Source organism: Merops nubicus, unplaced genomic scaffold (assembly GCF_000691845.1).
Source record: "Merops nubicus isolate BGI_N331 unplaced genomic scaffold, ASM69184v1 scaffold7077, whole genome shotgun sequence".
Classification (NCBI taxonomy): Eukaryota; Metazoa; Chordata; class Aves; order Coraciiformes; family Meropidae; genus Merops; species Merops nubicus.
In genome coordinates this window covers 25,033-37,992 of record NW_008620916.1, presented here as the reverse complement: position 1 = coordinate 37,992, position 12,960 = coordinate 25,033, and the positions used below count along the sequence as shown (strand labels likewise).

The following is a 12,960-nucleotide window of genomic DNA, read 5'->3' as shown; positions in this document are numbered from 1 at the left end:
AACATATTCTGCAACACTGAGCACTGAGAACATTGCCATTGATTTCAATCAGCAAAGGATCACACCCTAACTGCTTCCAATTTCACAGGCACTAAGCAGCACTATGTGACCACAGCCTCTGAGTAAGCAACGTCCTGCATTCAAAGGTTTGAATCCTGTAACTCCACACAGACCTGGGAACTTGAGCACCCATCAGTGAACACCAGCTCTGCAAATCTGGTGCAACAAACTCCTGAAGCACAGAAATAAACACCTTACGTGCTATTAATTGATATTAGTTCTACTGAACCCCAAAATTCCCCTGTATCCTCAGACCTAAAACTGAGAGTAATTGATATTTTTCCCCAGTGTTAAACAGAATAAAAGTAACTTCACATCAAAATTCATACATCACATTCTTATTAAAGTTACATATTCAGATACAGTTTGAGATAAAAAAGCAGAGCACACAAAAAAGGAAAGTTAAACAGTACAGTAAGTTATATTTTATACTTTTTATTCAACATGGATGGTAACAGTGATCTTCTGTGTTCACACAATACCAAATAACTGCTCTAGTTCAGCAGCATCAGCCTTAGGGGATCAGGTATCAGCATTCCTTACAACTCTGTGCATCTCACTAGCAGTGCATATTTTGTCAATGATCACACAGAAATACTGTCACAGGGTGTATGTGTGATGTGTGGTTTTTTTTTTTTAATACTATCACTGTTAGAAAATGGTAAATAACACCATATTCTCCACTTTGTTTGCATTCAGGAAAGTCTCCTACTACTATCAACTTTTAAATGGTAATAGCTGAACGGGCTTGAATGGGAATGGTACTTAAAGCTTTTATCAACTTTTATTTGCTCACCCACACAGTAAGAAAACAGGAACCTTGCTTGCTCTTAAGATGGAAAATGTGAATGATTCAGAAGACTGGCTCATCCCCACTGTCCAGTGAACAACTAAGAATGAGGCTGGTTGTCCCTCTCTGGGCAAATCCTGACCTGAGTCAACTTTTTAAGAACATGAAATTTCAAGAGTGAGAAAGAGCTCCGCAGAAGTCCACAGATGATAAAGTTGCAACAAGGAGCTGGTTTGTTCTGTTTCCCCTCCTATCTGGGTTCTTTATCACCCCTGTGCTGTGCAGATTTATGGTGGAAACTAGAAATCTAGTTTAAGTATGTAGGAATAAAAAAGTTTAAAAAAAAAAAAAAGGTCACAGAGACTCTTCACAGACCTCAAAAAGAAAAGAGCAGAGTAAGAAAGGTGAGGAAGAGCACTGTCAATACATTTGAGCATATTTGACACTTTTTCCCCTATAAACAATGCATTTCTATTTACACTTAAATGTCTGTATCATGTTCTGTTTAAGTGGTTGAAATGAAAGAAAGGCTCCTATCCAAAACAAAACCTGACCACTGCAGAAACCACTGGTGTTTCATGTACATTCATTCACACACACAGTGTAACTGTTTTGAGGCCACAGCTTAGCTCTTCTCACACATATTAAAGGAACCTAAACGTAAGAACTGCACAACATGAGTTTTTCAAGAAGAAAAACTAGCTGTTAATGTGTTACATCAGATGGGAACTCACACACGAGTCCTTCACTTCTGAGTCTGAGCAGAACCTGCATTGTATTTAAAACACCAGGAACACAATAACCCAAGAAAGAACATGGACATAAGCCATTAACCCTTTGGGGACAAGCTCTGGAAGAGGATTCCTCTTTTAAAAGGGAAATTATCACTTCAAAACACTCAAACTTCAAAGAAAACAAGCTGTGTCAAGTAACTGGGGCCAAACTTGAGCCATTTGTAGTTATCATACTTGGACATCAACAGAAAATTTAGAGCACATTAAAGTACAATAGCTGAGGAAACCAGCTGGAAAAGGTGAACTGAGTATTAACATGGTTATCTGGAAGCATATTTGTGAGAATGAAATGGATCCTATTCCAAAAGGCTCCCATACCCAGTAAATGGTACTGGCAGACACAGAATGACAGAGGTCTGAGCACATGCAGCCTGCCCTGGGCTTACAAAGAATTGCTGAGTCTCAGGCAGCAAAGGAACAAGCATGTAAAATTCTCAATATGAAAATATTTACAACCACCCACTAATTCTTCCTCCCCTTCCTTGGTATGTACATGTCAGTTTCAGAAAGGAAAACCAAAGTGACACTGCTCTGTTTTAATTCCAATTAAAATGTGATGTCACTCAAAGTCGTTTACAACCTCCTCAATAGCCACCCTCAGAATAAAAGAAACAGAACAGAACTAAAAAGCAACCTACCATTTACCCAGCAAGCAAACAGCAATATGAAAGACACCACATTCCTCTTCCTATGCTTCAGAGATAGAGGAGTGCTCTGATATTCCACATCTCAGGGGATGCTATTTGCTTACGACACTTTTAAATCATAAACATGAATGCAGCTGACACCTTTTGGAAGGGAGAAACACACACTCTAATTCATCAGCTTCTCTGGTAAAGCTGACAACTGCTTGCCTCCTTCCAGCACAAAATAAAAGGCAAGCTTTCCCTGGGAAGACCCCCAGGTAGCTCTGAGGGCTGCACTCCACCTCGGGACCAGCCTGGTGGCTGCATGACCACGACATCTGTGAGCCCCAGGGAGATGTGCTGAAGTGTTTGCTGATTGAGATGTCAATGAAGGGAAGGAGTTTCCCTACCTGAGTTAACTAGCTGTTGCTCCATGACCCCGCAGCCCAGGACCTCCATCCATTCTCCTTGGAAGTTGATCTCCATCTCAAAGGAAGGGTGAGTAAATGGGAAGTAGCAGTCCACCCATCTCACTTCCAGTCCTGTAGCAGTGTTGAAGGAATAAATATGAAGAATGTATACTTAAAGGCCATCCCTCCAACCATCTGTAAAAGTTGCCCTTCAACTAATGACACCAATTACAGCAATGCAGAGAAAATAAATAGCAAACAAACTAATTTACAACGCTTGTGTGAGGTGATAAATCTTCAAACTTGGGGGGAAAAAAAATGACCATGTCTTCTCTAATATGAAAAACGTTTTGTGCAACTCAAGCACCCTTTGAAACCAAATCAATCATTTGTCAAACTGTAGCAACCACCTGGCATGGAACAAAAATGAGCCAAGATCATGGGAAAGTCAGTAACTTTGTTATTCTTTGTGCTAGGAATGAGGAACTGCTCCTCACAGGGAAAGCTGTGTCTCATTTTTGCTTAGTGCTTTAGAGATCAGCTAGGCAAGTGCTTTTTTTCCAGCAGAACTTATTTAAAAGACAAGGTTATTATTCCTGCACATGTTTAAATATGAATGTTGAAACAGATATTAATACATACAAATATAATAATGTCCTACTCTGTGTATATGTATTTAAGGAGACAAGGTTATTATTCCTGCACATGTTTAAATATGAATGTTGAAACAGATATTAATACATACAAAAATAATGTCCTACTCTGTGTATATATATTTAAGGTATGCTGTGTGCCAACAGATGCCAAGTACTCTGATGAGTAGATGTTTGATGTCTTTCTAGCTGCTGTGTGGACTGTGGAAGAACTAGTAACAGCCAACATACCAAAGCATGGACTGCAGCATCTGTCAACAGCTGGAGAAGGATGTCACTGCAGTTTCAGTTATCACCAATAACTCCTAGAAATTGCTCACTTCAAACAACATCCTCAGCATCCGAGTTTAATTAAAAAAAAGTCATTCTATTACTTGCTTTGATCCTAAGTTTGTATTTTTCATAAGGCTGTTGTTAAGTAAAATACAACCACAAATGAACTCAGGAACTTAATTTTTTGTCCAGGTGGGTTAGGACAAAACATGGTAAAAGTTTTGCTTGCTGTAAAGTCAGCTTGAGAGTTTCAGACAAAAACTCAAGCAGTCATACAGGGCTTGCTACTGTTATCAATCCACTCTTGGCCCTACTTTAAATTCAGTGGGCATCTTAAAAGAGCTCTGAAAGTAGCCAGCACACCCTGTGCATTCTAACACTATCCAGTATTTCCTCAACAGGAAAATGAATCAGTTCAGAAGAACAGCCTCCTTGCCAGTGAAGAGCATTAACGTAGCAATTTTAACTCAGGCCATTTATAAATTCAACCCCTGAAACCAAAGCAGGTATTTCTGAGTAGAGGATATTTCATTTCTATACATGGGCACTCGTTACCCTTCCTCATTCCACTCTAAGTACCAAACAACAATCATTTTTTTCAGATTGCTACAAACTTGGCAAACCCCATCTTCCCTCAGCTGCAAGCTGGAATGGATTTGCAGGAGAAACTCACAGCACTGTGTTCATGCAGCAAAGCAGCACACACATTTGTACCCTGAGGTGCCTGAGTGTGTCCCAAGAAGGGCAATGAACCTGCTAAAGGGTCTAGAGCACAAGCCTGGTGAGGAGCAGCTGAGGGACTTTTCCAGGTTGTTCAGCCTGGGAAAAAAAAAGGAAGCTCAGGGGAGAGCTTCTGGCTCTCAGCTCCCTGACAAGAGGCTGGAACCAGGTGGGGGTCAGGCTCTTCTCCCAAGGAAGAATTCAGAAGAACAGCCTCCTTGCCAGTGAAGAGCATTAACGTAGCAATTTTAACTCAGGCCATTTATAAATTCAACCCCTGAAACCAAAGCAGGTATTTCTGAGTAGAGGATATTTCATTTCTATACATGGGCACTCGTTACCCTTCCTCATTCCACTCTAAGTACCAAACAACAATCATTTTTTCAGATTGCTACAAACTTGGCAAACACCATCTTCCCTCAGCTGCAAACTGGAATGGATTTGCAGGAGAAACTCACAGCACTGTGTTCATGCAGCAAAGCAGCACACACATTTGTACCCTGAGGTGCCTGAGTGTGTCCCAAGAAGGGCAATGAACTGGTGAAGGGTCTAGAGCACAAGCCTGGTGAGGAGCAGCTGAGGGACTTTTCCAGGTTGCTCAGCCTGGGTAAAAAAGAAGGCTCAGGAGAGACCTTCTGGCTCTCAGCTCCCTGACAGGAGGCTGGAATCAGGTGGGGGTCAGGCTCTTCTCCCAGGGAAGAAGCAATAGGATAAAATTAAACAGCCTCAAGTTGCACCAGGGGAGATTTAGGTTCCAAAAAGTGTTGCCCAGGGCTGTGCCAGGCTGCCCAGGGCAGTGGAGTCCCCATCCCTAGAGGGGTTTCCAAGCCATGGAGATGTGGTGCTGAGGGACATGGGTCAGTGGGGACCTGGCAGAGCTGGGATGACAGTTAGACATGATCTTAAAGGCCTTCTCCAACCAAAATCATTGCCCCATCAAGCTCCACACTGCTGGTGCAAGGTACAATGACTGCTCTGCGCAGACACCAGCAGCCCCCAGCTCTGATGCAGCCCCAGGGGCAATGCTGCAGCCACACCCTGTCCCTCTAGGGACACAGGATGGCCACAAGTAAAGAGCTGAGGAGGTTGCACAGAGCTTTGTCCTGGAGCTGGAGCCACCTCTCCTCACGGGACCCTCTCTAAAAGATGGCTTCTGCCAGAGGAGTGCCTGTAGCTGGGTCTGGCACATCCCTGCCTGTATTCCTGCCCACTGTGTTACCCTGACACACTGCATACCACACCTCTACACAAAAACCCAGTGATCCAACACAGGCTTGGGTGCAGCAGTCATTAGGAAGATTCAGGGGAAAGTGTGTAGCCTGTTGGTCTGTGCTCCATAATTTCATAGTGTGTGGAAATATTGAAGAACAATAAGGTATAAAAATACAGATTACAGCAGAAAGGCCAATCAATAACCAGTTACTCTGACATCAAAAGACACTGGGATGGAACTTTGACCCAATGTAAGACAAAAATATAGAGAAGATGTTGAATGATGACTCCTAAACTGACTGTACCTCTCCAGCTGCCACCACCACCCCAAACCTCCTATTTTAACTACGCAAAACATTTCTCATAAAACTGGATGCCTACAGCCATCAACAGTCCAGGAAAAAAAGAAGCAAGAACCTACCCTCACCAAAGAGGTGAGTGATGAGCTTGGTGAGCACCTGCTTCAAGTTGAACTCCAGCAGCCTGACAGCCTCCATGGTGTGGCACTCCTGCTTGTGCGCGGTGCGGCGCCCTCGCTCGAACAGCCGCAGGCCTTCGCCCTCAGCCACGTGGGAGAACAGCTACAACAAAACCACAGAGCCACCCGTGTGTTGGAGAACCACCTCCTACATGAGACAGGACCATGGTTGATTGAGTCAAGTGAGAAGCTTACCTGCTCAGCCTGCACCGTGAGCATCAAAACGTGAAGAGGGATTTGATACGAGTTCTGTGCGCTGAGCAAGGGTAAATCAGGAGAGGAGGAATGCTCCAACAGTGAGATTTTTATTCCTTTCTCTAGCATATCCAATACTATTAGCTACATAATTTAAAAATTTAAAACGCTAATTTATACTTTATTTATAAATTTAAAATTTAAAATACTAATTTATAAAGGAAACATCATCTTCTCCTGATCCTGTTAGTTGGAAAGTTATCAGGCAGAACAGAGCTCGCTGTTCAAGGAAATGATATCCCCAAAACTACAACACACAATGGCATTTATCACACCTTCTACCTCTTTCAGGAAAGGAATCATGCAAAAGAAATACCAAGAAACCCAACACTTTAAAATCTGTCAGCAAATGAACTGAAATAAAATCACTTCAGACCTTTTTTAACCTCCCATCCCTTCATTATCCATATTTTCAGGACCCACTCCAAGATGAAGTGTCTCTTCAGCAGGTTTCAGCTCAGGAAGATCTGCAATTCCATCCTGTCCTCCTACAGCTCCTCCAGCCAGTCACACACACACCAGCAATTAAGATAACGAACACATAATGCTTATCTACAAACCAGCACTCAAGACTAGCTCCACATGAGGCTCTGCAGGTAGCAACACCCAACCCGGCCACACCAAAACCATTTTGACTCACTGGCCCAGATAAATATCCCCATAAACAAACAGCTGCACTTTAAATCCATGTAAAGAGCACATCATATCCACAGGATTTTTAATTGTGCTCTAACACCTCACCAGTGGGTCAGGAGGGATGAATAGCACATCACTTGCAAATGGCTCATCAAAAAGAAAACCTCTTGCACAGGGGATTTTGGAGAAGTCACACCCAATGAAGGAGTGAAAATCTAGGATGGGATGCATAGATTTAAAAAAAATAGATTAAAAGGGTAAGCAAAGATTTAAGTCATTCAGGTGTTCACATCTGCCTCAGAGCATGAGGAAGAGACTTGATGATCTTAAAGGTCTCTTCCAACCTAAGGGATTCTATGATTCTAATAAAGCAATGTGTCTGCTGGTTTGGGTTTTTTTTAAGCATTACACAGGGAATACATCAAGGCACACAAGTATGACCAGATGAGGAAAGGAGTATGTATTCAGAGCAGTAAGAAAAGCTACATTACTAGTACCTAGGACAATTCTTCACATTTTAGGATATAAACACTATAAAGTTAGAACTGCTCCAGAGCAGTATGCATAATTTAAAAACAACCCTAAATTTCCTTTCTTTTAGCAGTAAGAAAAGCTACATTACTAGTACCTAGGACAATTCTTCACATTTTAGGATATAAACACTACAGAGTTAGGAAATTTAGGGTTTTTTTGAAATGATGCATACTGCTCTGGAGCAGTTCTTTCTTTTAACTAGAATATTTGAAGTTTTCCATTGTATCCTACCAAAAAAAAGTTGCCAGTTCCACCAAAACCTTTGAAGTATAGGATGAAGATGTACCCTCACCACATCTTCCCAGTCTCCCTACTCACAGTTGCCCACTGTCAGCACACAGGAGCCTGCTGAGAGCATTTCTTCATCTGACCAACCTGGTGTTGGCTTCCATGGGAATAAGGTTACCAAATTAAAGGAGCAGCTCCTATATTCCCACATCTGTTCCCCTTAAAATTTATGTATAATTCAGTAGAGACTATAAAATACCTTATAAAGTCTCCTTCCAATGTGTAAACATTTGTTGTCAACTGGAAAACGTTCTGTGATGGCCATTGGGTTTATATTGGCTCCCTCTTCTGGCTAATGTGCACAAGGTGTAATTTAGTTGAGGTTTTGGGTTTTTTTCCTTCTCTCTTCTCCACAAATTGTGGTAAGATCTGCACCAAAGACCACAGCATAGCAGAGAAATAATTTCTTTCATTATCCACCCAGGGAATTTTGCCAGTTCAAACCTGACTATAGCAATATCAATATTGCCAAGACAAAGGATTAAAAAAAGCTGTAAAACATAGATAAAAAGATCTGAGCACCACAGAAGGAAAAATAACTATGCACCCTTTAGAAGGGAAACAGGCAAGCTGGACAAAGAATACAAAAGAAATACCCTTTGGAAGTACTGTTTAAGAATAATTCATTTTACATCCAGAATTGTGAAGCACTGGTTTTAACCATTCCTATTGGCTGTTTTTAACTCTTCCATATATTACACTCAAGTAATAATGGTCTTAAAATCTGTTTAGATATGTTTTTAATATATTTGAAAATATTGCAGGTGTTCTTTGATAGCAGTCCAAGGCCATTTTTTTAAAGTTTACAGGAAATTTCAGCACAAATCATTCTCTTAGCAACGAGTGGGTTTGGCAGAAGAGAATTTCTTCAAGCACTTCAGTACCCTCACTCAAAGCTACAGAAGAGCACCAGTTCCCTCTCCATCTTCAAGTTACAGATGACTTGCTAAAGAAGCAAACATCCCACAAGTATCTCAGAGTGAAACACTGTAGGATTATCAAACTGATTTGTTTTTCCAGTTCTTACTTCTAATTTATTGATTTTAACTTTGATATGAAGAATTAAACTACAGGTTTCAGTCACAGGGCAGCAGTTTTAACTTTGGTTTGACTACTAGAACTTAGTCTTTGTAGAAGTGAGACACTTTTCTACATCATCTACATCCTTCTTATCCTGCCTGCAATTTCAGCTGAGGATTTTAGCTGTTTTCTCCCCTCCCAAACTAAGCCATGTCAAATCCCTTTAAATTCAAGCTCCTACAAAATCACTCCAGATTTTGTTTTCATCCCTCCTCAGTTTTGTGGTCACTTCCACTGAGAAGACAAACAATGAAAGTGTAAATCAAAAGAACAAAGTAGAGCAGTAAAATGACTAGAGCATATAAAATTATGGTATTGGCCATATGATGAAATGCACCCAGGGCTCCTAACAGTCTGTAACAATGAGGTAACAGTTTTTTTCCCTTAGTTCCCAAGATTCTTCTCCTCTGTACTGTGCAAATTTCCTCACAACAGAGCTTGCAGTCTGCTTATGAATGAAAAGTCTGAGATGAAGGTAGCAAGCCCTGACATGCACACATTTCTGCTCAGTGGGTTGCAACTTAAACCTGAGTATAAATAAATGAATAAAAAAAATTATAAAAATAATTGTCTCATGTAGTGTTGCCTCCATTTAGTTTTTGTTCCACTCAGTTCCTTCTGGAATTATTTATATTTGGGTTATTTTGAACAGGCAACCAGAACATAAAAGACAGAAACAGTCCCCAGTGAAATTTCAGAATTACACATTCAATTTTTTTCCATGGGGCTCTTGTGAAGATGACTGTAGGAAGTTTTACACACTGCAAGACTATCAGTATATAATCTGCAACTGAAGCAAAAAAGGGTCCTCTAGATCAGGCTCAGGTTGAGAATTTATGCACACTGCCCAATAAAGAAGACTTTACACATCACACACCCTACCACTATCTGTTCTTCCTCAGTATAGAAAGTCAGCTGGACTTTTGTACTTCAGAGACACAAACATTTTCCAGCACATAGCCACCTGTAAATTCATCAATTATTAATATTCTCCACTAACATTTCAATTATTTTCTTGGGGGAAAAAAATAAAAGGTAAAAGAAACAAGCTGTCTACAGCACAATGGATCAGAGTGTTGCACATCAGGTAGTTCCAGGTAGAAGATGTCAATGAACACTCCTGTAACTTTCTTCCTAGTTATTAAAAATCTATTATTAAATTTGTAGAGCAAAAAGAAAGTCTGTTGTTAGGACCAAAATTTCTTGAGGGGTGTACACATGAACAATTACTTCAACAACTAGATCAACCATGCCTGAGTTTGCAGAAATTCCATCCTGCAAGGGTGTCAACACTGTAATTTTGTGGCAGATAAAATCTTCCCATCTGAATGCCTGAACGGTGCTAGCAAAGAAACTGGTCATGAACACAGAACATTAAAAAGTGGCATTCTCTTGATGTAGTATTGTAAATTTTCTCTTGCTTGTTCCCTGGTTCTATTGATAAACAGGTTAATAGGAAAGAGAACAGTAAACACGCAACACTGTAATTTTGTGGCAGATAAAATCTTCCCATCTGAATGCCTGAACGGTGCTAGCAAAGAAACTGGTCATGAACACAGAACATTAAAAAGTGGCAAATTTTCTCTTGCATGTTCCCTGGTTCTATTGATAAACAGGTTAATAGGAAAGAGAACAGTAAACACACAAGACTGGAAAAATCTGCAAGATTTGCATTTCCTGGTTACCACAAAGTGGTTGCAAGCTGTGTTGGACACCACACAGCTCACAGGACATCTGCAGAGGAAAGTAAGCTTTCCAAGGGGAGTCATAGAATGGTTCAGGTGGGAAGGGACATTTAAATGTCACCCAGTCCAACCCCCTGCAGGGAGCAGGGACATCTGCAGCTAGAGCAGGGGGCTCAGAGCTTGGTCCAACCTCCCCTGGGATGGTGCCAGGGATGGGGCAGCGACCACCTCTCTGGGCAGCCTGGGACAGGGGCTTACCACCCTCAGTGGAAAAAACTTCCACCTCATCTAAATCTACCCTCTTTTAGTATAAAAGCATCACCCCCATGTCCTGTTGCAACAGTGGCCACATGAGGAGGGAAACACCAGTGCAGGCAGCACCAATTGCACCAGTGAGAAAAGCAGTGCTCTGGTATTAACCCTGATTTCCCTCAGGCATCCAAAACCCTCAGGGTTCCCTGCCAAGCTCCTGTCACCCACTGGCAACCACATGAAAAACAGCCTACAGCTCAGTGTCATTAGAATTAACTAGTTTTGGTTACAAATGTGAATTTGGCACTACTGCAATAAGCACACACAAACTACACAAATCAATTACTATTTGGAAAATAAACTGGCTTATATTTACCCCTCATCAATGGTACAGCAGAACACTTTGTGATACCCAAGCCTTTGCAGAACACAGAAGCTGGGGCAACAAATCATATGAACTCAAGAGTCTCAGACATGTACAGAGAGCTCTTTGGTTGATGCCTCTGGACTCTCAGGAGTTCACTGTCACATCACACACCCATAACTATCAGCTGCAACAGAAAAATCCTTCAACACAGCTTGGAACAACTGCTTGGAAGAATGGAACAACTCATTAAAAAGGACACTGATTTACAGGAGGTTGGAGCTATTAAAAGAAAAGATGACAAAATAACAAGCATACTCTGGATGTAGCTGCAACAAACTCACATCCACGAGTCCTTTTATTAAGATGACCAAGTTTTTGGTCAAACGACCTCGCTGGAAGAGACTTGTGATTGAACTAGAACCAAATCATGCAGACATTACCTGAAGAAGCTGTCTCCTTTCAGGTTGTATTTTATTTTGCTAGCCTTCAAGAATATTGTCTTTCCATTTTTCCAAGGAAATTTATACTTGTCTTCAGATTCAATATTTTCCAGCTCTATTTTCCCCAAAGTTCTATCACACGATCAGTCGCTTTATCACCACAGAGCATTTACACGTGTGGCTGTAACACGTTCACAGGTCTGCACCTACCTTACAGCCAACAAGAGGATGTTTTTGTCACAACACCCTGAAAATCTTTCCCCACAACTAGAGGATTCCTACCTCATGAGAAGAGAAGAGCCGGACTCCTTCCATCTGGTGGAAGACAGGGTAGTGGGTGTTATCCACCGTGTCGCGGCGGTAGACGTCTCCCACGGCCAGAAAGGCGTCCAGGCCGGAGTGTATCAGGTCCCACTGGTGAGCTGATGTGTGTGCTCTGAGCATGTGATCCCGATTCAAGTAATAATTATCCTCTTTCCTTCTGCTGGTGTGGTTTTGGGGGATAAGCAAGCTATCAAAATTCTGCTGCACTGTCACCACTGGAGACAGAGAGTCGTAGACGGAGAAGAGCGGAGTCCCGCGGCGCCCCGTGTACTGCTTGTAGAAGTGATCCTTCACCTGCTCCTTGATGAGCCACAAAGGGTGATGCTTTTGGTTGTGCAAGTTCCTCCCCACCTTGGAAAGAATCTTCTCTGTGACGTTGCTGTAGTCATCTTGAGGGTAAGCTTTACCGAGCAGCTCCACAGTATTTGAGCAAGGTGTGCTGGTAGCAACATCTGAAGGCACAGACTTGGATGAAGAATACCTTGAGTAAGTGGGAATCCCTTTTACCTTTGCCTTTGGTGATAAAGCTGTTTTTGAACACTTAGCTACTCTCATGAATTTCCAGAGCATTGCCATTGCAAGTCTTTTCTGACCTACAGAAACAAAAAAAAGCAAAAAAAAGGACAGAGTTAGGAACTGCAATCTCTCTGCAGGAATTGCTAGTGTCTCAGGGGCAAGTGAAATCCACATGTCTACTTGATTAATATGACAAGGTTCCCATTATAAACCACTGCTTTGACTGCAGAGGAGGGAAAATACCCTTGTGATCAGATTTCAGCTGGAGTATCTTACTCAATTATCAGTCTTCTGCATCACTGCATGAGTATTAATGACTCCAGACCTGGCCTTAACCCCGTTCCAGATACTGCTGCTCTGTGCAGCTGAACAAACATCAGGCCTTCTTTGAAACAGGATTTTTTTCATCCTGTACAAGTATGAGGCAAAAGCTGAATATCACTTATGAAAAACTCAAATTTAAACACCACCCTTCAGCAGTCAGGGACTTGCTTATAATGAAACTCGAAGCATTACCTCGTGGTTGTGTCACCCAGCCCAGCAGCAGAAGCTGCAGAAGGGGTCCCA

At 41.8% G+C, this 12,960-nt stretch overlaps 1 protein-coding gene across 1 annotated transcript; it reads right to left on the bottom strand.

Moving 5' to 3' along the window:
* Positions 1-2,680: 2,680 nt before the first annotated feature.
* Positions 2,681-12,465, bottom strand: FARS2 (phenylalanyl-tRNA synthetase 2, mitochondrial; the record flags this gene model as incomplete). Its single annotated transcript, XM_008944261.1, has 3 exons — positions 11,836-12,465; positions 5,960-6,119; positions 2,681-2,812 (listed from the first exon to the last, which is right to left on the bottom strand). Coding segments are annotated over exons 1-3 (910 nt in total), but the record flags the coding sequence as incomplete, so codon positions are not given.
* Between the last annotated feature and the right edge of the window lie 495 nt (positions 12,466-12,960).